The sequence below is a fragment of the Canis lupus genome, chromosome 19, assembly GCF_003254725.2.
Source record: "Canis lupus dingo isolate Sandy chromosome 19, ASM325472v2, whole genome shotgun sequence".
Classification (NCBI taxonomy): domain Eukaryota; kingdom Metazoa; phylum Chordata; class Mammalia; order Carnivora; family Canidae; genus Canis; species Canis lupus.
In genome coordinates, this window is record NC_064261.1 from 19,249,760 (window position 1) to 19,273,352 (window position 23,593).

Genomic DNA, 23,593 nt, shown 5'->3' on the forward strand with positions numbered 1-23,593 from the left:
ACATGCTGTGTAACAGTCTACAGATGTAAAATTGCAATAAAAATAAACCTCTATTATGTAGCAACCTGAGTATTTTAAGATATTGTTTTAATCCTCACAACAATGCTATAAAATAGATTTTATTATATTATACCATTTTACAGTTGAGGAAAATGAGGCTTGAGAATTTAAGTAACATGCCTAAATCACACAGTTGGTAAAATTTGATCCTGGGGTTAGATTCCAGAGGTCCAGGTCTTCAAAACCTATGCTTTGAATCACATCCTATAGAGCCCTCGAAAACCTACCCCTCTCACTATATTAGAATTTTCTACAATGACAGATATATAATGAGAATGGGGGATTTAACTTGGATAATTATATGACTAGATTCTAATCCTCAATAATCTTTTCTTCCTATGAAATCATAACATGTATTATTTGGGCTACTTATTTGGTATTTTGAATATCACAGGTAAAGGATGAAGTACTACATAAGATTAAGCTTGTAATAAATATGTTATGGATGAATTCATTCTTGGGCATCCCTGGTAGAAACTGATGGGATATGTTGCCATTTGAACCCTTTCCTTCTTCCTACCAACACAGCTCTGCAGCTGACTGCGGCTTGTCTGAAGCAGGGAAGAGGGCTGATCATGGCTAGGGGACCACTGTAGAAGGAAATTCCTTACTCAGTAATCTACTTGTTTTTGATTACTATTTCTCCTCTTCTAGCTTCCAAAGCTGATGCTATTTCAAGGTTCCAACCAGTTCATAAAAATTGACAAAAGCTCTGAAATCACCCCTGTCAAAAGAATCTCTCATATGCCATTATTTAATTTCGGTGGATTCTTCTTCTATCTCATTTAATTGAAAAGCTCCTTTTGATTTGTACATCCAACAAAATTGCTCAGAATCCATAAAAGTAACTTTGTGATATTATTAAATATGAATTTATAAATATTTTTATTATACAGACATTTATGTTATGATACTACTCATTGTCGTATTATTTGGCTAATATATTTACCTTTCACTATTCAGGAATATACTGCTAGCCAACATACCCTGTGTTTTGGGCTTTAAAAACCCAAACTCAAACAATGGAAGAAAAAATTAGTGGAAAAATTAGGCTCTGCTTCTGATAAATTATAAACAGGAAGTTTTTTTAAAACTCTTATAAGCTTTATTCATATAATAAGTCCTGAAGTATTTTACTTGTATTTAAATGAAATGACCCTTTCAGAAATATGGATATTAAAATGAATATTAATTTGTATGTGTGTTTATACATTGTCCTAGCTCTCATTTTTTACTAATTTCCTATGACTCCCGACAAATTTTACTTTTCTGATCCCAATATATATAGCACATTATATTTTGATCCTAGTATCTATCCTTATAATTTTTCCTTTTATGGTAATCTAACCTGAGATAATGGCGCTGACAACTATACATGAAGTGTTTGTAGAGCAGTAACCTTGTGAGTTTTAAAAGGTACAGTGGGTAATGAGTGATTAAATTGCTATAATACCACTAGATCCTCCTTTAATATTCCTAGAGCCTGAGGCAAGAATATGTGGAGAGCCGCATACTTGAGGCTAAATATTTAAATGTCATGAAGCAAGCATAGAAGTTATTACAGACTATCCCCCTGTTGATAAATATACCTAGAAGGGCAAAGTAAAATTTTAAAATGCTCACATTCCAACCAGTTCTGTTCCAAGACACAGTGGCACAGGAAGACCTGAGCCATGGCCCACCCCCTTCTCTTCTCATCTTTCGACTGGGCGGGATCTTAAGTGTGAATTTGAGTGTAGCCCAGTTGGCACATCACAACTTCATCCATATACCCCTCATTATGCTACAAACAGCACCCCTTGATTTCAGGCCTGAGAAATACGACCACATGAGGCCTAGAAGCAGAAACAGGGTGACTTGGGCAAGACTTTTGGGGTCTGCATGTGAGTACCAAGAGCTTGTTCTAGAAGAAGGCAGACTCTTACTGGAGGGGAAGGTGGCTATAGGAGGGTCAGAGCAGGGTCCTCTTAGAGTGGGGACCTAATGAAAGCTTGCTGGCCAAAGATTAAAGTCAATAATTACTGAGTACTACTGAACGATCTTTGGGTCAACTAATTTTCAGCTTTGCTCTCAGTTACTATCTCTGGTTATTTTAGAATGCTTTGCAGACACAATGGAAATTAACTCCTCTTTCAAACACTGAAGATTTAAAGAAAGGTTTTCAAGACATTTAAGACTTACTTGGCTTTCTCTTTGCACAGCACTAAGTAATGGTATTTTTATATATTGAAGCCTACAGATGTTAAGGGGCTACAGTTTCTGTTTAGAAACATGGTGATTTTATGAAGAACATTTTAATCTCATTTAATCTGTTATCAGAATGGGATGCAAAATGACTTCCATGTTTCTAGAACAATTATGGCATAGTAGAATTAGTATAACGTTGAAAGCATGTTGTTTTATTTCTTCCTTTGTGAAATGTCAAAAGGCTATGTTTTCTAACTACATGGCACGCCAGTCACCTCTCTACCTTCCAGATTTTTCATATGGTGCAGAATTGAACTTCATCTAATGAGCTAGAGCTCAAGTCTTACATATTTGGAAAGACATGAAATGTAGGCATGTGAGAGTATGTTGTGAGCAAACATAATTATTTCTTTACAATATAGAAGATCAAAGCCCAACTATTATAATTGGCCTTTACTAGTGTCTAGTAATAACTAATTAACTGAATACTGACTGAATTCATTTCCTAGGGCTACCATAACCAAGTATCAAAAATGAGGGGGCTTGAAAACAGCAGAAATTTATCCTCTCACACTGTGGAGGCTAGAAGTCTGAAATCCAGGTGTTGGCAGGGTCATACTCCCTCCAGAGCCTCTAGGGAAGGCTCCTTCCTTGCCTCTTTTTGCATCTAGTAGCCCCAGATGTTCTTTGGCTTGTGGTAGCACAGCTCCAATCTCTGCCTCACTCTTCACATGGCCGTCTTCCCTCGTGTCTGCGTCTGTGTCCAAAGTTTCATCTTCTTATAGGGACTCCAGTCGCATTGGATTAGGCTAATCTAGTATAATCTCATGTTAACCTGATTATGTGTGCAAAGTCCTATTTCCAAATGAGGTCACATTAACAGGTACCAGGCGTTAAGATCTACACATATCTTTTGAGGGGAGGGGACACAATTCAACCCATAACACTAATCACATGCCAGAAACTATTTTAGGTGCCGTATATATTTATATATAATGTCATCAAAACCTTATAGCAACTCTATGAGATGAGTACTACTGATGCTCCAGTTTTAAAATTATGGAAACTTAGGAACAGAAGATAATGTCACCTGTCCAAGTCCATGTAGCTGGTTATTGGCTAGAACATAAACAAGCCAGGCAGTCTACCTCCAAAGCCCACACTGTAACCACTAAGCAATATACAACCCATGCTATACTTTAAAATATAATAGTGTCATCATTTACATGTATTTTATTTAAGTAAATTCTAATGGCCCTATCCTGAAAGCCAGAATCTTTGCTTCTAAGTTTGTGTCTGTTTATAACTATCTTTATTTTTTTTTAAGATTTTAGTTATTTATTCATGAGAAACACAGAGAGAGAGGCAGAGACACAGGAAGAGGGAGAAGCAGGATCCCCACAAGCAGCCTGATGTGGGACTGAATCCCAAACCCTGGGATCACATCCTGAGCCAAAGGCAGATGCTCAACCGCTGAGCCACCCAGGCGTCCCAATAACTGTCTTTATAACTGAACATTACAAATAATTTTACATTGGTAAAATGGCAGGACTAGTTGGATTTTTTTCAGCACCTGGTAGTATGAGGAGATACAGGAGCCAGTGTAAATAGCAGAAGCTACTTAAGAGATGTAAGAAACAGATGAAACTTAGAGACTATACTTGTGTGATTTTCAATACAGATGGATAAAAGATTAAGAATATTTTTTTTATATTTTTTCTTTTATAAAATACATTACTTAATTATCTTACCATCAGTTAATAAAAATATTAGTCAAAAGAGAGATAGTTTTATGCCTATTTCTAGATTTTTAGAGAAGAACTGCAGGAGAAATGCATCCTCACCTTATAATGCTAAAAAGATTGGTTTATTGGTAAACTAAGAGATTTTGCTAAGGGAATATTAAATAAAATGTAAATGTATATTTATATGTATAAGAACATATGAAAATATAGGTAGCAGATATATTCCTAAGCAGACATCTATTGATAAGCAAAGACTAAACATCCTGATTAACATTCTATGTAGATTGTGGTTCTATAGATAGATAGAGCCTAGATGAGAAAAACGCACGCAATAAGGCCAGACTATTCACATTTCCACTAGGTGGATAAAATCACAGTATTTCTCTTAAATGGAAGATAAAAATCTGTGGGGAAATGAGGTTTCTATTACATATTTCATCCCAACTGGGAAAAATGTTTATTTACCTACATTTCCTTACTATTGATGCATAAGCATCCACATTCTGAGGTGAGTGGGCATGTAGAGAGCACCATCCCCCTTGAACCCTTCTGCTGTACCCTAAGAGGGGACTTCAGATTCAGACAGTCCCTGATGGCCTCTGACACCAAGATCTCTGGGTCCTGCTCAGATCACTTTAGTCATATGGTACTTAACCTGCACTTTTGTGAACATAAAAGCATAGAGTGCTTTTTTTTACACACACCATTAATAAATAATAAGGCACATGATTAGTGAGTGGAATTCTTTACCAACCAATTAGGCAAATCGGACTGTGTCTAGCACCACAAGAACCCATAACTCCCTAGTGGTGTTTCTCTTGCCCTGCCATTAGAACCGTGCAGCCAAGTCTGATGACAGAAATCTCTTCCCATGTTCACTACACAGGGGGACACTCTGCCTTTCCTTCAAGGAACTGAAATCCTGTTTTTGCTTTTGTTCACATTTCCATTCTGCCATGGATTACCTCGTGGGTCACAACCTCTCTCTGTCTAAAACATGGGGATAATGACCTTTACCTCTCTACCTATTTCACAAGAGTGCTTTTTTTAAAAAAGATTTTATTTATTTATTCACGATAGATATAAAGAGAGAGAGGCAGAGACACAGGCAGAGGGAGAAGCAGGCTCCATGCTGGGAGCCTGACACGGGACTCGATCCCGGGACTCCAGGATCGTGCCCCCGGCCAAAGGCAGGCGCTAAACCGCCAAGCCACCCAGGGATCCCCACAAGAGTGCTTTAAGAGCTACAGAGGAATTAACTTTTCTTGATGTGTTAAGATACATATGGATAGATATCATAAATGGATTAAATCTAAACTTTAGACTTTAGACCTGTGGATTATGCTTCTGGATCCAAATTTATGCTCTCACCATATTAGATACCTTTTTATCTTAATGGCCACCATTCTTAGAAGAGTATTTTTTTAAGCCAGGAAGGGAAACTGTCAGTTACTTTAAATGTTTGTGTATCTAAAATACCAAATACAGCGCAGCAGGTATGAAACATTTTACATATTCTAAATTGCTATCATGAATAGGAAAATAACTTATTCTTGAAATTTATTTATTTTATCTGTCATCATGAGTAGATATCCAATTTTGTCTTCCCAATAGTGCTCATTTGTGGCATTCTATCCCACTCTCATTGAAGTGTATGACGTTTTCATATTGGTTTTCATGGCACATTAACACATCTTAAGCACTGTGATCTTTTCTATTGCTTTGGCAATAATGTACCCTTCACTGTACTTCAAGTAGTTTATGTCGTAGTTATCTTTCTGTGGACTAAGTACTAAGCCTAATAGTAACATATATGACTTACCTTCATAAGCAAATGCCTCAGCCACCAAAATGCCAACAAAGATAAGAAGTAGCACAGAATATTCCTCTTCAGGCATGAGTAGAAATAGGCCACAGCTGATTTCACAAAGTGGTAAGCATATGTCAACGCTTAAAATAATAACCCTCCATTTCCCGCCTCTTTATTTCTCAGTGTAAACTTGTGGGAGCTTATGAATAAAATATTTCTTTTTTTTTTTACTAGCCTCAAAATTTATGTTAGCCCTGAGCCAGAAGAAGAGAAATGAATTTTTAATTTTTAATCTGAAACATTTTCCTGCTCTTTTTCATAGGTTTCTCTTCAGAAAAGGAAGTCAAACAGTAGAAGTACACACAAGTGGAGGAGCATACGGGCAAAGGGAGAGCTTGGCTGAGGGCTCTCTTTTTTTCTTTTTGCTGGTGGCTTGTGTCTGCACAACTGCACATCATCAGCTCCGTTATTTGTGCACAGTGACCGTTATTTGGCATGGATAAAGGAAAAGACTTGTGACAGCTAGGATCCTGATCAAGTCTGAGAAGCCAGTATTACAAACCAAACACAACTTCCAGTTTCCTCGAAATGAGATTTGGCAGATGAAGTATGTACCATTCTTTGAAACTTTCTTCAGCACATTGCTGTTGGATTTACAGAGACTATTTCGTGATTTCAGCAACTTCACTTTTGGTGCAGTGATGTTCTATGTTGATTGAAATATTTATTCCCTGGGGGAAAAGTTTCAGCAGTTGTAAATGTGTAACATGGCTCCCATTGTTTTTGTAGGGCTTGGTTCTTTAGCCAGTTTGACTAGATACTGTGTTCATGATTGTTGGCCTTGGTGAACCTATGGATAGGGCTGAGGAGGTATATATACTTCCTTAAACTAAATGAATGGTTCAGTCTGAATAAAGTGTTCACCTCAAAACTATGCTCTGAGCAGATCATTCCTCTAACGTGGTGAGAAACTGTGAGCCTCCTTCATTTTTAGGTGGAATAGATTATGAAAGATAAAACCATAGTCTGATGATGATGGCTTTGCTGCATTCATATGTGCTTACAGTAGTAGTTTGGAGACACATGGATTTGTGGTGAAATCTGCTTTTACTTCCTCTGGATTTGAGTAATTATTGATGAATAACACATCTGACTCCTCAAACTTATGGAAGTGAAAAATGAAATTTTTCATTCATTTCAATATCCAAATTGTATTGCAATTAAATTATACAGTGACATGACAGACGTCTAAAGACTAAGCAGATTTAAAAGTATTATGTTCATCCATTTAATATGGTTTCTGCTAGGACCAACTGGAGATCCTCTTTGTGAGGAGATGTATAGCAGGAGTGTGAGATCCACAGCTATCTGTAATCCTGCAAGCACCTAAAGAAAACCAGGAGCATCTGCTGAACCTACAGTCAAGCAAAGCAATCCAACATACTGCTGAAACTATCTAGCTCCAGCCTCTAGAAGTTATACTACTTAATTCCAGCTCAGACTCTTTTCCTTTTTCAACTTCTGAGTATACTTGCAGCTTTGTGTAACAGGAAGGTGAACCAGCCTTAGAAAGTTAAATACTTTCAGCCTCAGTCTGGCTACTCGAAAGATAATTCCTGAGAAAGAATTATCCTTCCGTTACATTAATTCTCTAGAGCTTTGTTTTTGCTGCTACTTATTAAAGAGACAAATCATTCTTGAGCAATACTTCAGCGTAAGTGAATCAGAAAAACAATGGGATTTACAAGTCAGTTTCATCAAAACTTTTTTTTTAATTTCCATTTCTTCAGATTAGTGGAAAAGCCATTGCAATAACAACTTTTAGTGGTGGATTCAGTTTGCCAACTGAGATGTGCCTACTGGAATAAAAACAACATACATACAAGAAGTACCCTTTGATGGACTCATTCTAGGTCAATCCAACAGCAATAAAACATGATTTAACCATCTTATTACTATTACTGAAGTCATCCTATTATTAATTAGCAAGTTGGCAAACATTGGCAAGATTATGCAAATGCTAATGTAATGGGAAAAACTCCAATTTAAGTGAGACCTAATTTAATTTGAATTCCCAGTGGGTGACTGCAAATGTGGGAAGAGGACCCCTTGATCAGAGTGCAACAAAAGACAGAATTTCTACAAGAAGACAGATTTCTACAGCTCTGGCCCAAGAGCCAGCCAGTCCCTCCTGTGTCCCTTTCCCCAAATCATTTGTTTGGGGACTTCTGTCTCAGCGCATTGTAAGGGTGATCCTCAGCTGTGGCACTTGCTTCATTATCACACACAATTTGTGGAAATTATGTGAGGAATAGCTGTATCCCTTTGAAAGGAGAGGAAGTCATATCACACAGTCTCTTTTATCTAGGAAATGTAAACCCGGGCACATTTTAAATTTTTGATGATCATGGAGAATTTTATCTTGAAGGCATCACATGAAGAAAAAGGTGTATTCACCTTGTCTTGGTTGTGACGTGAAGTCAAGAACTGGTTAAATCTTGGAGTTAGGCCAACTTCTATTGCTACTAGCGTATATTTTTTTTCTCTATTTTACTTATCAACAAAAAGATATTCCAGGCTAAATTGCTAATATTATTAAGCATGAACATACTTCCAGGTGATTTTCTTTAGTTTCTTTACTGAGGTCTATCACTTAACGTTAAAGTGCATTACGTGGTATAAGTATGGGTCTGAATGGTTGCTCTCATGTATCAATACTTTTAATGTAGCTCGGTCACTGGTGAAATCAAATCTGAAAGACATATGACCTCCCTACTCAATAATTCAATGTAACAATTTATTTTATTTTATTTTATTTTATTTTATTTTATTTTATTTTATTTTATTTTATATTTTATTTTATTTTATTATTTTATTTTATTTTAATATGGAGCACTTCACCAATTTGTGTGTTATCCCTTCTCAGGGGCCACTTTAATCTTCTCTGTATCATTCTAATTTAGTATATGTGCTGCCTAAGTGAGCACAAAAATCATTAAATGAATACCCACTTATTTTCAAAAATGTCTAGGCAGCATAAAATATCACACACTGCCTCTGTCTCTATGCACTATTTTTGGTTGAGTCCATATTTGGAGGGGAGGGCAGAGTGATTTAGCACCTTTTATTCTTCCCTTTGCCCCTTTTTCATTTTTGCCATTTTTCTTTCCATCTTCCCAGGGACCCCGACGTATTAGAATCAAAGGAGATACAGAATCTTGTTGCATTGCTGTTGCAGCTATGCTACAATCCATTCTTTGCTGGCTCAGAATTGCCTAAGCTCCAATTATACAGCTCAAATGAAAAGAAAATATTTGCTATAATCCCCACTTTTAGTAATTCTAGAAATAATTTCTCTTCCCTCCTTTCCTTCTTACATACCTACCTCATCACTCCCATTAGTGTTTTGGTCCAAGGAAGAAAGGTGTTCTGGGGGAAAAATTATACTCCCAGCTTTTGTGATTCTATAGAAAAGGACACTTCTATCAGCACACACAATTCAGACACACACACACTCACTCTACATTCACACCACACTTACATACAAACCACCCACACCATAAACACACATCACATACACATATATGCCACATGCACACACACACATATACAAAATACAGACACACTACACACACCACATATATACACACACATACTCATCACATACAGACACACCACACATACATACCCCACACATGCACATGTATCACATACTCCACATACACATGCACACCACACACGCTACACATACACACCACAAACACAAAACAACACGCTCTGCCTCTACCATCTTACCTACACACTGGCCTCCATTTTCTCCTGGTGACTGGTAGATTTATTCAAATGGAAAATTCCGCATAATAAAGCTATTTTTAAAATTTACTTCAAATCCCTGTGTGTATAATATATTGCCAAGAATACTGACAAACTCCATTCTAAGCCTCCTACAGAAAGCAATGGTGCTGAGATCTAGAACCCATTAATTTGCCAGTAATTGCTGAGTGATATGAGACTTTTAATGTTTGTGGGAATGTGTGAATTTCACTAATTTGTGTATTGCACAAATTATTTTAAGTGTAAGTATAAATATATACTGTAAAATGACTTCTCTCTACTCTCCTTTGATTTTATTTCATTACAATATCAGAAGGAAGAGCACAAGGCTCTTCCTTATGAGGCTCAGGAAATACTGTTTGGTAAATTAAACCCCACCCTTAGGGCCTCCTGAGGTGCTTAACTTATTACTGAGAATTAATTTGCTGAGAGAATCCATCTTATTAACTGATTTTCCTGAGTCTGCTCTTGACTGGCAGGAGTGTGCTTAGATGGAGTAGCAATTTCAATTTGCACATCTGTGAGGGAACCTCTCTCCTACTTGCAGCCGAAGTTTGATGACCCACATCAGTCAACCACACACACACACACACACACACACACACACACACACACACTTGCACACACAGCTGGCAAGAAGAATGAGACCCCCCTTACGGTGCCTGAGTGATGTGGTCAATTGGGCTTTTGACTTTTAGTTTCAGCTGGAGTCATGGTCTCTGGGTTGTAAAAATCAAGCCCTGCATGGGGCTTGGTGCTGAGCATGAAGTCTGTTTGAGACTCTCTCTCCCTCTCCTTCTACCTTCCTCCCCTAAAATAAATAAATAAATCTTTTTTTTTTTTTTAAATGACACCTCCTCCCCACCTCTACTCAGAGACACATTTGTAGGCAGATCTGGTTATGCTGAAGTAGAAGAAAAATGAGTTTGAGAGAGATTTGTGTCTTGGTTTCCAAACGCCCATTACATTTATTTTTTTTTTTTAATTTTTGGAAGAGCACCTTGGTATCCTGAATGGCTTCAAAATTGAGTCAGCACGTTTTTAGATAACTGATCAATTCTACATGTATTTTCTCATCTTGATCAAATATCTGTTTTGGATATTATTATTTGTCAATGTCATTTACTAGAAATTTGCTTTGATTTTATAAAAATGTATTGTGTGTGCAATGATGGGTCACATAAAAGAAACAGAGGCACTTTCTATTCTTTCTATTGTCTAAAGAAAAGTATTCTAACAGCTGTAGGGAGGATGCACTGAAGCCGGGAGAGTGAAACTCCTTTTAATTTTCAACATATTTTTTGGCCTTTCTATGTCTTTAGAAGTATCATATTTTTATGTAAAACACAGAAGACAGTCAGAATTTGGCAATTTGTAATGAACAAAATATTACAATAGTCAAGTACTCTAGCAAAAGTTTGTAAGTTTTTTTATGAAAATGTATTATTTCAATAATTAGCAAAATCTAGAATCATTTTCTCCAAAAGGAAAACTAGCCTTTCTTTTTATATTATTCTTAGTTCAATAAGGTTCTAGCAATATGACAAAAATCCATTTTCCCCATAAAACATTAAAGGCTAATCCCAGAATATAGATTAATTATTAAGAAAATTTTCAAAGTTAAAATGGATTTTTAAAAATACAGGTGGATTAAAAAAATAAAAATAAATAAAAATATAGGTGGAGAGCCAATGTTCTGACATAAATTAATGTTTTCCTAAAGAAAATTATCATTAACACTATTTTGCAAATCTTTAACTTTCCTTTGGACTTTCTTGCTTCATCACCAAATAATTTAACATCTATCTCCTTCACCTCCTCTGTGAACTGAGGAGACAGCATGTGCTAAGTTGCTTCCCAGTAAAATGAAAAGATAATCAGGTAAAAATGGGTTTTTGTGGTTTTTTGGTTTATTGTTGTTGGTTTTTTCCAATAGAAGTAGTCAAGATAGTTTAAGAGCTTTTATCCCAAATCCTTCAAGAAATCCACTTTAATAAAAAAGAATGTAATGAATGGGTATAGCAAAATTTTGTAGAAAGAGCATGGGATTTGGAGTCAGATACAAATTCTGCTCCTAGTTGTACCAGCTGTGAACGTGAACAAGTGTGCCTAAATTAGTGAATCTCAACTTCCATAACTGAAAAAGGATAATAAGAAAACACTATCAGAAGATTTTTGTAAAAACCAACTATATCAAATATGTAGTGTTTGGCACCAGGTGGTGGTCAGTATATGTTAGCTTCTTTCTGCTTATCGTAATGGTTAAAGAGCTTTCTCTAGGGTAACATTTCCCAAAGTGTGCTTGGTAGGTGGGAAATAAGGATTGTATAGCAAAGCATTCCCTGTCCCCATGAGTGTAAGATGTGTTCTGTTCAACTCAGCTTTTGCTGTAGGACACTTCTCATATCTCTTCATGTGAAATTGCAAATTGTAAAACTTACATTGTGAATAGTTCCCAACACGTTCAGATGTTATGTTGATAAGGAGAACATAAATAGAATTAATACAAAAATCATATTGCATTCAAGATTAACTTCTGCAAGACAGAGACATAAATTCCCAATCTTGACGGAATTTAGACATATTATGCTTATTAAGAGGTTAGACCAAAAACAGAATAATATTGGACTTTTGTGTTAATATGTATCAGTGTCCTGCTTATTATGATGGTTAAAGAGATTTCTCTCAGGTAACATTGATATCACACATCACATATCATTAAAATTAGCTTCAGTAGGATGGGACAGGGTAGAAGAACAAAAAGGAGGTACACAAAAAAAAGAGGTACATACCCTGACGGGGTGGACACAGGTGCAGATGATGGGAGGAAGCCAGCCCAGTGAATGGGTGTGATATGCCAAATAGAAGGTGACAAGGGAAGATCAATTTAGATGTAAGTCCCGGGAAAATCCAACGTGGAGTAACAATGGTGTTCAAGGTGAACCTGACTGAAAATGGATCAAAGCACGCAAATCAAAAAGGCTTATCCTGATGCAGAAAGAATGAAACAAAATAAAATATCTGGGCACATTCTGAAAAAAATTGTGCTACAAAAATAAGGTAATAATTATGAATTAAGAAATAGTTCTCATAAAAGTTTCCAAGCTAAAAAAAACAATTGGTCAAAAAGGAACAATAGAGGGATACCAACCAATCCTGGACAACACAACATACAGGAAGATAATGGAATAGCACTTGTCATTTTTTCTTTACATTATACTGTTTTTCATTTACTTTTTCACTCATTTTTCAGGTATCAGTGTAAAATAACATACTGAATTACTACAATGAAATTATGTTAAGTTTTATATAAATTGCTCTATAATTTCCTAACATGTTATAAGCAATTATAAATGCCTCATGTCTGGGGCACCTGGGTTACTCAGTTCACTGAGTATCCTACTCTTGATTTCAGCTCAGGTCATGATCTCAGGGTTATGAGATCAAGCCCCGTGTCTGGCTCTGTGCTCAGAGGGAATCTGCTTGGGATTCTCTCTCTCTCCCTCTCCCTCTGCCCCTCCCTCCCTGCTCTTTCCCTCTCAAATAAATAAATCTTTAAAAAATTAAAGTATAAATATATTATTTCTTAGTAATATATTTTTGCACTTCTAAAAAACATATTTGTTTTACCATATCTATGGTTAGTTAGAATGTAGCAATGATACAATGCAAGGAGCCTGCCTTTCTGAGAATTTATCTTCCAATTTTGAAAATCTGAAGGTTTTATTACTTTTATAATATGTAGGTCACAGTTCAAAGCAGAAGACTAATTGAGTAAGAAGTGTTTATTTTTGAAACCTAAGAGCATTTTACATTTTGGCCATTGCACAAAATCCTTTTTATAATTTTTATTCTATCTTGCAATTCAGAAGAACTTCAAGTAAAACTCAGATTTCATGTTTATCTCCCTTAGAAAAACAAATCATATAATGGAAGGAGAAACTAAATCATAGATGTGGGTATAGATTTACCAATCTAGCAGAATTATAGCTTTTTATATAATTTTCTAGTTTGTAGGTACTCTGATGAAGCCAAACTTACATATGTCACTTTATGTAGAGGAATTTTGGAGATTTTGGACAATATTCCAGAGTAAAGCAGCTTCAGGCACATTCTTGATATTAATGTCTGCAAGGTACCTCCCATTTCCAAAAAACAATTAAATTGTTGATTAGTTTCAACAGGATATGCATACAAGTTCCTAATTAGGCTATTTCAAAAATTAGAAGTACAAAGTATAAATTAGAAGTATAAATAAAGATATACCTGAAGCTATTTGTTTAAGTAACAGGAAATTAGTGGTAAAAGGCATAAAATCCAAATGTTTTTCCTTTATAATTAATTTGTGAAAACAACTTAAATATAATATATATATTCTAAATATTACATATATTTTTTAGGTATAGCACAAACTAGACAATTAAAATATTCTCTTTTTTAAAGATTTATTTATTTATTTATTTATTTGAGAGAGAGGGAAAGATAGAGCATGAGCAAGAGGGGCAGAGAAAAAGGGAGAAAGAGAATCATAAGCAGACTCCACGAGCATGGAGCCAGACACAGGGCTTGATCTAATGACCCTGAGATCAGAACCTGAGCTGAAACCAAGAGTGAGACACCTAACCCACTGTGCCATCCGTGTGTCCTGACAATTAAAATAGTCTAACAAAAATGTAACAATAAAAGAGGAACTAAGATTTTGATAATTTTTTTTTCTTCTGGTAAATTTCTGAAAGTTCTTTTGCACCAATAAACATACCCCCTGGTACATTTCAGAATTTTTAAGATTGATTGATTGATTGATTGATTTGAGAGAGAGCAGTGGGAGGGGCAGAAGGAAAGGGAAATGGAGAGAATCTCAAGCAGAGATTCCCTGCTGAGAATCTGCCTACACAGGGCTCCAGGTGCCCCATTTCAGCTTCTTTATAAGGGATATCTAAATAGATTGCTAAGGATGTTACATGCATCTTGTAAAAGTTAGAAACAGTCATGCTGGTGTGGCATTTGCATGTTCTTGGACAGAGAATTGCTAGAATCAGAAGCAGAATGCAGAGTGTAGTAAGCTTTAAAAAAATTCTTCTCACATTCTCATCTAAGCTACCCCTTCACAGTCTTCTGGTTTTACTAGGCTCTGGGAGTAAGGGGGAAAGGAGCTGCTAGACAAAGAGAAGATGTAGGGTTAATAGGTAGGGTTGAGGAAGGGTGACATCAATGAATACCTATCATCTGACACATCCATGAGCAAAACCAATGAGCTTCACTTAATTGAAAAGCCCAGGAACATTACAGCCAGAATCCAACTTCTGTTCCAAAGTCTTTGAAGCACTGAGGTCCTCTGGTAAAGTAGTACCCATGACAAGCTACATCGTGACCATCAACCAGGCAGACCAAATAGCTTTTCTGTGAAATGCTATCTGTATGGCTCATGGAATGAGTCACCATGTTGTTTTCTGGAGTTTTTGAATCTTAGTATACATAGTTCACAGCCTAAGGAATTTCTCTGTTCTTTACTAGCATCGGGTCAGCTCTTATAGCCCACAACAGAAAGTGGCTGTCTTGGCTCTGCTATACTGGCATTCACCACAATCATTGGATTTTCTTCTTTTACTCTTTAAAAACTTTCTTAAGAAAAAAGCTGCTTTTTTCTTCACTTTTTCATCTACTCACAATTACTGTCTGTTTTTTGAAGATGATATTTGACTGAGGACCTTCTCATATTGACCCAGCCCCAGCCATGCCGAACCATGTGACTCTCCCCTCAGAGGGTCTTAGGACTCCATTCCTAAGCTTTCTACATGGCTAAGAGCACCTCTCTGAATCAGAGAAGCTCTCATAAGTCAGAGAAAATCCTTACAAGATATTGAAGAGGAACTATTGCAACCCATTGTACTTGACAAAATCTTGTATGGTGAGTTCCCATATACAGGAGCTCAGGAAATATATCACCCATGTGGAAGTCTAAAAAAAATGTTTTAAAGATAATTTGTAGCTCAAGAATATATTTTCCATGGATTAAACAGTAAAAAGAAAAATATAAAACCCTAAAAGCAATGTTTAACAAAATGGAAGAAAAACAACTGAAACCAATATATTTGATCTATAAAATACAATCATAAATATGTAAATATAAACTAGGAAACATGTAGGTAAACACTATAAATACTATATGTGGTATTTACGTGTGACATATAGGTGAATATTTTAAAAACAATATAAATATGTAAAGAAAAACCAGAAATACATATATACATATGTATCAAATATGGACAATTATCTAACATGTCTAATGTATAAATAGCTTTAATAAATCTTTAAAAACACCTTTATTTAATAAATATGTGTTAAGGACTTATATTCTATGCTATCTAAAATGAGCCTGGAATCTTCATATGCTACTATTGAGAATATAAATGAGTTTGCCTTTTCTGGAAAGCCATTTATGCCATGTATCATGTGTTTTGATAATGCTCCTATTCTTTGATCCAGTAAAGTCCTCTTCTAAGAATCTAAATTAAAGAGTCAGTAATCAAATGTAATCAAAATCTACATGAGAGTTGTGAACTAAATTAAGAAACATGTAATAGAGCCATTTGTCATTATTAAAATTATTTACAAAAATTTAACATAGAAATGCTAACTTTAAGTAAAGATAAATCACCATTTAAAAAACGTACTTTGGTTCACAATTCATTATCTACAATTCTGAAATCTAAAAGCTCCAAGTAACAAAAACTATTTTGTAACTCATTTAATAGCAAAATATGACCTGAATTCATATAAGGCTATTTATAGTCTTTATTTATCTTATTTATTGTAAACCTCAAGCATTTCAACTTTTTTCTTTTAAAGATTTTGTTTATTTATTCATGAAAGACAGAGAGAGGCAGAGACACAGGCAGAGGGAGAAGCAGGCTCCATGCAGGGAGCCCGATGTGGAACTCCATCCCAGGTCTCCAGGATAACGCCCTGGGCTGAAGTCAGGCACTAAACTGCTGAGCCACCCAAGATCCCACATTTCAACATTAATGTATTTAACCAAAGGGTCCTGCCCCCGACCACACCAAGGGTGTTATATAATATACAGCTTATAACATATTAGCTTTTCATAGCTAATCGAGTCTCAGTTCCTAAGCATATTGTGGTTACAAAAGTTATAGGTAAGGAATTGAAGATTTATGCAGTCTCAATTTAAAAAACTTATAAACTGTATATTTATTTTTATTTTCTTTTTCTTTTTATTTATTTATTTATTCATTCATGAGAGACAAACAGAGAGAGAGAGAAGCACAGACACAGGCAGAGGAAGAAGTAGGCTCCATGCAGGGAGCCCGACATGGGACTCGATCCTGGGTCTCCAGGATCACGCCCTAGGCTGAAGGCAGGCGCTAAACTGCTGAGCCACCCAGGGATCCCCAAGCCACCCAGGGATCCCCTTATTTTTATTTTATTTTTCATTCTATCTAGATGGATAGATGGAAGGAAGGAAAAAGGGAGGGGAAGGAGAGAAGAGGAAAAAGTGCAGGTAGGAAAAAAAAGAAATGTTTCTAAAATATTAGTAGTTATCTATGAATGGTGGGATTATGGGTGATTTTATTTTCTTTTCAATGTTCTGAATTTTCTAAAATAAACAAGATTTTAGAACCAAGAAAAATTCAAAAAATACAAAAACATTATTTTGGGAATTATTTTATATTTGAAGCTCTTCATGGAAAACACAAAGATAATTTTTTTAAGCAATTTAGTGTTTGAATTATCACAACTTTAAAAATAATGGGGTATACATTAATGGATATTCAGTATAAAATACATGTATACGTATATAGTTAGTATTTCATATTAATTCAGGTTGTATTTCTACAGTCATGTAAATGTATATTTTATATCTACATCATATATACATACACATATATAATAAATATGTACAGTCTTCTCCATGAGGCCAACCCTGCCCATCTCATTTAAAAAGGCAACATCTTACACCTAGCTCTCCAGTAAAAAAAAAAATTAAAAAAAAAAAATAAAAAATAAAAAAATAAATAAATAAAAAGGCAACATCTCTCATAGTCTAGATTTTATTTCATGCTCTTTTTCTCTCCCATTGCACATACTACCTTCTATCATAGTATATTTATTAATTTATTATGTTTATCATCCCTGCTGGAACATTAACTCACAAGGGCTTAGATCTTTTGTCTGTTTTGTTTACAAATGTATGTCAAGCGCCCTGGAACATACTAGGCGCTCAGTGCATATTTGTTGAGTTAATGAAGATACATATAATTCTGAAATACTAAGTAACAAAGAGAACAATACACATTTTAGTAATTCATAGAATCTCAGAATTCTTAGAATCATATTATCTGAAAGGAACCTGAGCTCTCTTTAGTACAGATAAAAATATGGCTTAGCTGAACATGGTTTTAGGACATTACTCCCTACTAGCTAGGCTATCCAAGTACACTATTTATTTTATGCTAAGAAATGTTTATAACCAGCTGCTGGTGGAACCTTGGTTTGCTTTTCTTCGATGTTTTTCAAGTTTCTAAAAAGAAGATTAAGGACTCTTCTAATGATTCTATCATGTGATCCTGTGTTAGTGATTTATTAAAATAATATCCCTGTGACTGTTTTTATCTTGTCCGAGAAAAAAAATCCTATAATCTAGTTTCCAAGGATAATGTAGAACATAAGAAGACTATGCAATACGGACAAAATTATCTACATAAATTTCTACTACGTGATCTACACAATCTACATCATTTGACAGTACCCTTAAACTGAATTCATGGAACCCAAAGAGCTCATGATTCTTCTTGAGAACAAATGGCTTTCTTCTCATCTGCTGTGCATATTCTGCTACAGAATACCACAGTGTAAGCACAGTATAAACAACATGTGGAGTTGTGCTGGGTAAAGAGGCAAGTGGGACAGACTCTTTTGCTCTCCCAGCATTCCGCAGGACAAGCCATGATCCTTCTTATGCTTTATATACATTAGCTATGGAAAGTGGCCATAAAATCGGAGGCTGCCTTTGCCTTTGAAAATCTGCAGTCAGAGATTAAATTCCCAAATAGCAGAAGTGTTAGATGAAAACATGCACTGGATGTGGTTTTTTTAGCCCCTCTAAGTGTATCTTTCACTTGTACATTCTATATTACTGTGGTACCCCCCGTGCTAAAAGTCTCTCCTCATTGGCTTTGGGGAGGTTGACTTCTTTTGCTTTATGAGGGACCGTGTAGCAGATACTTGCTTTTTTACTGAGCCTTTTTACTTATTGTAAAATCTATATTCGTCGCAGGAATTAGGTCTTAGGGAAGATTAGCTCTGCCCCAGTCTCAGCCCCAGAGAGTGATTCTTGATTAGTCTCAACCAACCATAACACAGTAGTTCTAGTTCCTTTGCCATGTAGAAATTGAGTCAGAAAATGGCACCTGATCCAATCCTAAGTAATAAGACATGAGTGGAAATCTGCTGGAGTAGCTTCTGGAGAAAGATTCTATGCTCTTAAAAAGAGACATGAGGGAAAAAAATCAAAAGAGAGACATGAGAGAGAGCACACTTGTATTTGTTTTTCCTCTGGACATTGATCTGTGAGGATATATGGTTTGCAGATAGAGTCATTTTGCAAACATGAAAGCCTATCCAAGATGTCAAGGCTAGTAGAACAAAAGGAATGACTCTGAGTATTTAATGGCATTCTTAAGTTGCTTGAATTAACAAACCCTGGAGGCTCCATACATCTGAGACATTAGTTATATACAACAATTAAGTTTCCATGTTGACCAAGCCACTTTAGTAAAAGCTGAAGGCATGCCTCTTCAGCAATATGGAAACTTTTAGCACATTTTTGAGACAGGTTTGGTTATTTACAACAGTAACACGTCTTTCTGTTTTCAGCTCTTATCTTTGCCAACCTCAGTCTACGATTTCATTTTGAGCAATCACTTGGAATTTTTGAAGTGGTCTATCTATTGTCTAAGTCCCTTTGCTTTTTGAGAAAGCAAAGTAAAACAAAAAAAAAGTATAAATGAGAAAAAAATCTGGAGGTCTAACTAGTTACATATCAAATAATAAATAGACTCACTCACAGTCTTAGTTCTTTGAACTCAAAATTTTCGCCTAAATTTGAAGATTCTCCATTATATGGAATAGCTGTGTTTCAGAATGTTGACTGTGTTATAAAGCTATGCTGGTAATTTATCTGTTGTTTGATATGATAAAATTCAAGGCATATTCTCAACCCAAAATTCCTCCAGGGAGAATTGAATTTTAAAATTTCCAGCAAAAAGAAACTATCGGTTTTGAAAATGTGCTTGCTAATATTCTCCACAGTCATTTGAGAACTTGCAAAGATTTCTCAGGTGGGATATCTTCATTCTAGCATTGCTACCAATTTCCAGTAACTCCAAGGTTATAGAACTTCTCACATTCCCCCAATTTTTTGACCATGCATTTGTGATTCTCCAAATTTAACATTTCTTCTAATTTTAACTGGGCATGTACTATGTAAAAGAGGGTTGTGTGGTGAACTCCTATGGAAAAGAATGTAGAATAAGAATTTGGAACTCTGCCTTCCTTGCACTGTGTCTGACCCTGGACCTACCAGTAGAACATCATTTTCTTGTCTTTCACACAAGGAAGATGAACTTGACCCAATTTTTCTAAAAACTTTCCGCTGAAGAACCTCTAATGGCAAAGAAAAAAATGAAAATGTTTGCAACACAAACACTTTTTGGAAGATTTCCATCATGGATAAAAAATGTAGGCCAATGTTGCTAAGTCATGATACACATTTGTTTTCATATATAAATATTGAATAAAATTGAGATGTTAGAAAGATGCGCCATGCATACTCTGTGCCTCCACTCTCGAATCCAGACATACCATATTCTCAAGGAATACACATTCTGTAGTTTTAAAGCTTGACAAAATAGTTTCTTCCTATTCTAAAATCTTAAGAATTTGTTTCTATTGATGTTAGACTGCAATATCATACATCGTCAATAGGTGCCACCACTTAATAGAATTTACTAGAATGTGCAAATTCTTTAGCTCAATATCCATAAGTTAATTAGTACACTTAAAAAGTAGTATAAAATAACTTTATTTAAAATAAGAGCATTTTCCAATAGGAATTTAGGAGAAGTAAAATTGCATAGATAAATGCTGTAAAAAAAAAAAAAGCTTTGTGAAATTTAGTGAAATCAATGGAGGATAATGAATGGATTTACAAAAGTATCCATTATTTTCGCAGCATTTAGGATACCCAACTGCTATTATGACAGATTATGCCATATTCAAATTTGAATTTTTTAAAATAAAAAGATATGATTGTTTCCAAATATATTAAAATCATTTTTTTTCATTTTAAGTTTTTATTTAAATTCTAGTTAGTTGACATGTATGGTAAAATTGGTTTTACCAATTTTAGGTATAGAATCTAGTGATTCATCACTTACATATAACATCTGGTGTTCATCTAACAAGTACCCTCCTTAATACCCATCACCCATCTAGCCCATACCCCCTCCACCTCCCTCCATCAACCCTTAGTTTTGTCTCTATAGTTATGAGTCTCTTGTGGTTTGCTTTCCTCTCTTTTTTCCCCTTCCCCTGTGTTCATCTATTTTGTTTCTTAAATTCCAAATATGAGTGAAATCATACAATATGTCTTTCTCTGACTTATTTTGCTTAGCATAATGCATTTTACTTCCATCCACAGCTTGCAAATGGCAGGCTTTCATTCTTTTTTGATGGCTGAGTAGTATCCCATTGTGTGTATACACACACACACACACACATACACACACACATATACATACACATACCTCTTCTTTATTCATTAGTCCATGGACATTTGGGCTTGTTCCATAGTTTGGCTAATGTTGATAATGCTGCAATAAACATTGGGGTGCTTGTGCCCCTTCGAATCAGTACTTTTGTATCCCTTGGGTAAACACCTAGTAGTATAATTGTCGGGTCATAGAGAAGCTCTATTTTTAACTTTTTGAGGAACTTCCATAGTGTTTTTCAGAGCTAACAGACACATGCTCACCATCACTCATCATCGGGGAAATACAAATCAAAACCATGACGAGATACCACCTCACACCTGTCAGAATGGCTAAAGTTAACCACATAGGAAGCAACAGATGTTGGCGAGGATGTGCAGAAAGGGGAACCCTCTTACACTGTGGAATTCATTCTCTTCTTAAAGAAAAAAAGTAATAATGGTAAAACAATAAAAAAGTATTGTGGTGGAAAACATATGGGATTTGGAGTCAGAAAGACTTAGATTTGATCTCAGCCCTTCTACTTACTGCTTGGACAATCTTAAACAATTTACTTGACCTTTTCTTTTTTATTATTTCTTTATAAATTTTTTTAAGACTTTATTTGTTAGAGAGAGAGAAAGCACATAAGCAGAGGAAGTGGGAGAGGGCGAAGCAGACTCCCCACTGAGCAGGGAGCCCAATTGGAAGGCTGGATACCAGGTCCCTGGGATCATGACTTGAGCTGAAGGCAGATGCTTAACTGACTGAACCAACCAGGTGCCCTGACATTTTCTTTTTTTTAAAACTATAGGGTTTGTATATCTTAACTGCAAGGCTTACACATCTGACAGAGTTTTTGGAAGATTAGTAATGCATATAAATCACCTGATACATAGTAGGCATTCAAAAGGCAATAGTTATTAGTTGTAGTCATGTTTCAGGGAAGCTTCAGAAACTGTATTATCACCATGGGATAAATATGGTGGTGTTAAATGTTATTTTTAAGAGTTGTAACATTAAGTTATAATATTAATTTTAATATGTTCTAATGTACTATGTATCTAACATTTAGGAGGTAAATATATTTCCATATCAAATCAAATTCCATTTAGCTTTTCCATTCTCTTGCTGGAAATTGAAAATGTACTTAGATTTAACTAATCCAGTGGCAAAACTTAAGGTAGGAGAAAAAGACTTATTCGAAATGTCTGGAGCAAAGGCACTTACAGCAGTGGGCCTCCACAATCCCCTGCATGTATTTCTTCTCCTCCTTCCCCCAGGACACCCCTGGTTAGGCCATTTACCGTCACTGTAGGTCAAAGTTCAGGAGGTGAAGGAATGAAGAAAAAGAACATCCCCTTCCCTGATCCCATCCTTGACCTGGTAACCAACTTTAGCCTAGAGTTCCTCACAGAATTTTTCCTAGGCCTAGAGAAACCAGAAAACAAAAAGACCTGCAGAGGTGACATCCTCACATAAGACTACCTCAGAAACTTCTTAGCAGGCTTGGACCTGACTGAGGTGACTAGGAAGGACCTTGCTCCCTGCTACCAAAGGTATCATTCCCAACATGCTATCTGCCACCACCGCCATCTGCAGAGCAAGTCCTGACAAGTGGCTGATCATCCGAAGTGTATGGCATCCCCATGGATGAAGCACTGCTGGACAATGGCATCTGTATTAGTTTGCCAGGGCTACTGTTACAAAATACCACAGACTGGGTGGCTTCAGCAACAGAAATTTGTCATCTCACAATTCTGAAGGCTGGGAACCTGAGATCAAGGTGCCAGCAGAGTTGTCTGTTCTGAGGGATGTGAGGAAGGATCTGGTTCGTGCCTCTCTCCTAGTTTATGGTGGTAGGCCATTTTTTCAGTGTTCTTTGGGTTCATAAAAACATCAGTCCATTTTTATCTTCATTTTCACATGGTGCGCTCCCTGTGTGCAAATTTCTCTTTTTTATGAGGACATTAGCATATTGGATTAGTGGCTCATCCAACTTCAGGATGAGTTCATCCTAACTTTAACTAATTGTATATGTAATGACCCTATTTCTGAATAAAATTCTATTGTGAGGTACCAGGTTTAGGACTTTAATATATACATTTTGAGAGGACACAGCTTGACCCATTGCAGGGTACCTTTCTGGCTTAAAGATACCCTGGTACTATGGTCTGAATGCTTGT

The 23,593-nt window shown here is 35.9% G+C and overlaps 1 protein-coding gene, 1 long non-coding RNA gene and 1 other non-coding gene across 6 annotated transcripts in view; 1 reads left to right on the plus strand and 2 right to left on the minus strand.

Annotated features, from left to right (window-relative positions):
- Positions 1-6,736, plus strand: part of TNIP3 (TNFAIP3 interacting protein 3) — a 103,079-nt gene extending 96,343 nt beyond the window's left edge. For all 3 annotated transcript variants that reach the window (XM_025420493.2, XM_049097284.1, XM_049097285.1), the window contains one exon: positions 6,125-6,736. In XM_025420493.2, coding sequence (XP_025276278.1) covers positions 6,125-6,156 — 32 coding nt within the window. In that variant the 3' untranslated portion in view covers positions 6,157-6,736. The remainder of the gene's footprint in view (positions 1-6,124) is intronic.
- Positions 6,737-6,796: 60 nt separating this feature from the next.
- Positions 6,797-23,593, minus strand: part of LOC112642729 (uncharacterized) — a 48,698-nt gene continuing 31,901 nt past the window's right edge. The window contains exons 4-5 of one of the 2 annotated variants that reach the window (XR_007403887.1): positions 12,429-12,584; positions 6,797-7,188 (exon numbers count right to left, since the gene is read on the minus strand). This is a non-coding gene — a long non-coding RNA (uncharacterized LOC112642729). Of the gene's footprint in view, positions 7,189-10,551; positions 12,585-23,593 lie in introns of those variants that run through there. The other variant, XR_007403886.1, reaches the window with a different exon arrangement.
- Positions 8,684-8,789, minus strand: LOC112642814 (U6 spliceosomal RNA). Its single transcript, XR_003125472.1, has one exon. It is a non-coding gene; the product is annotated as a U6 spliceosomal RNA (small nuclear RNA).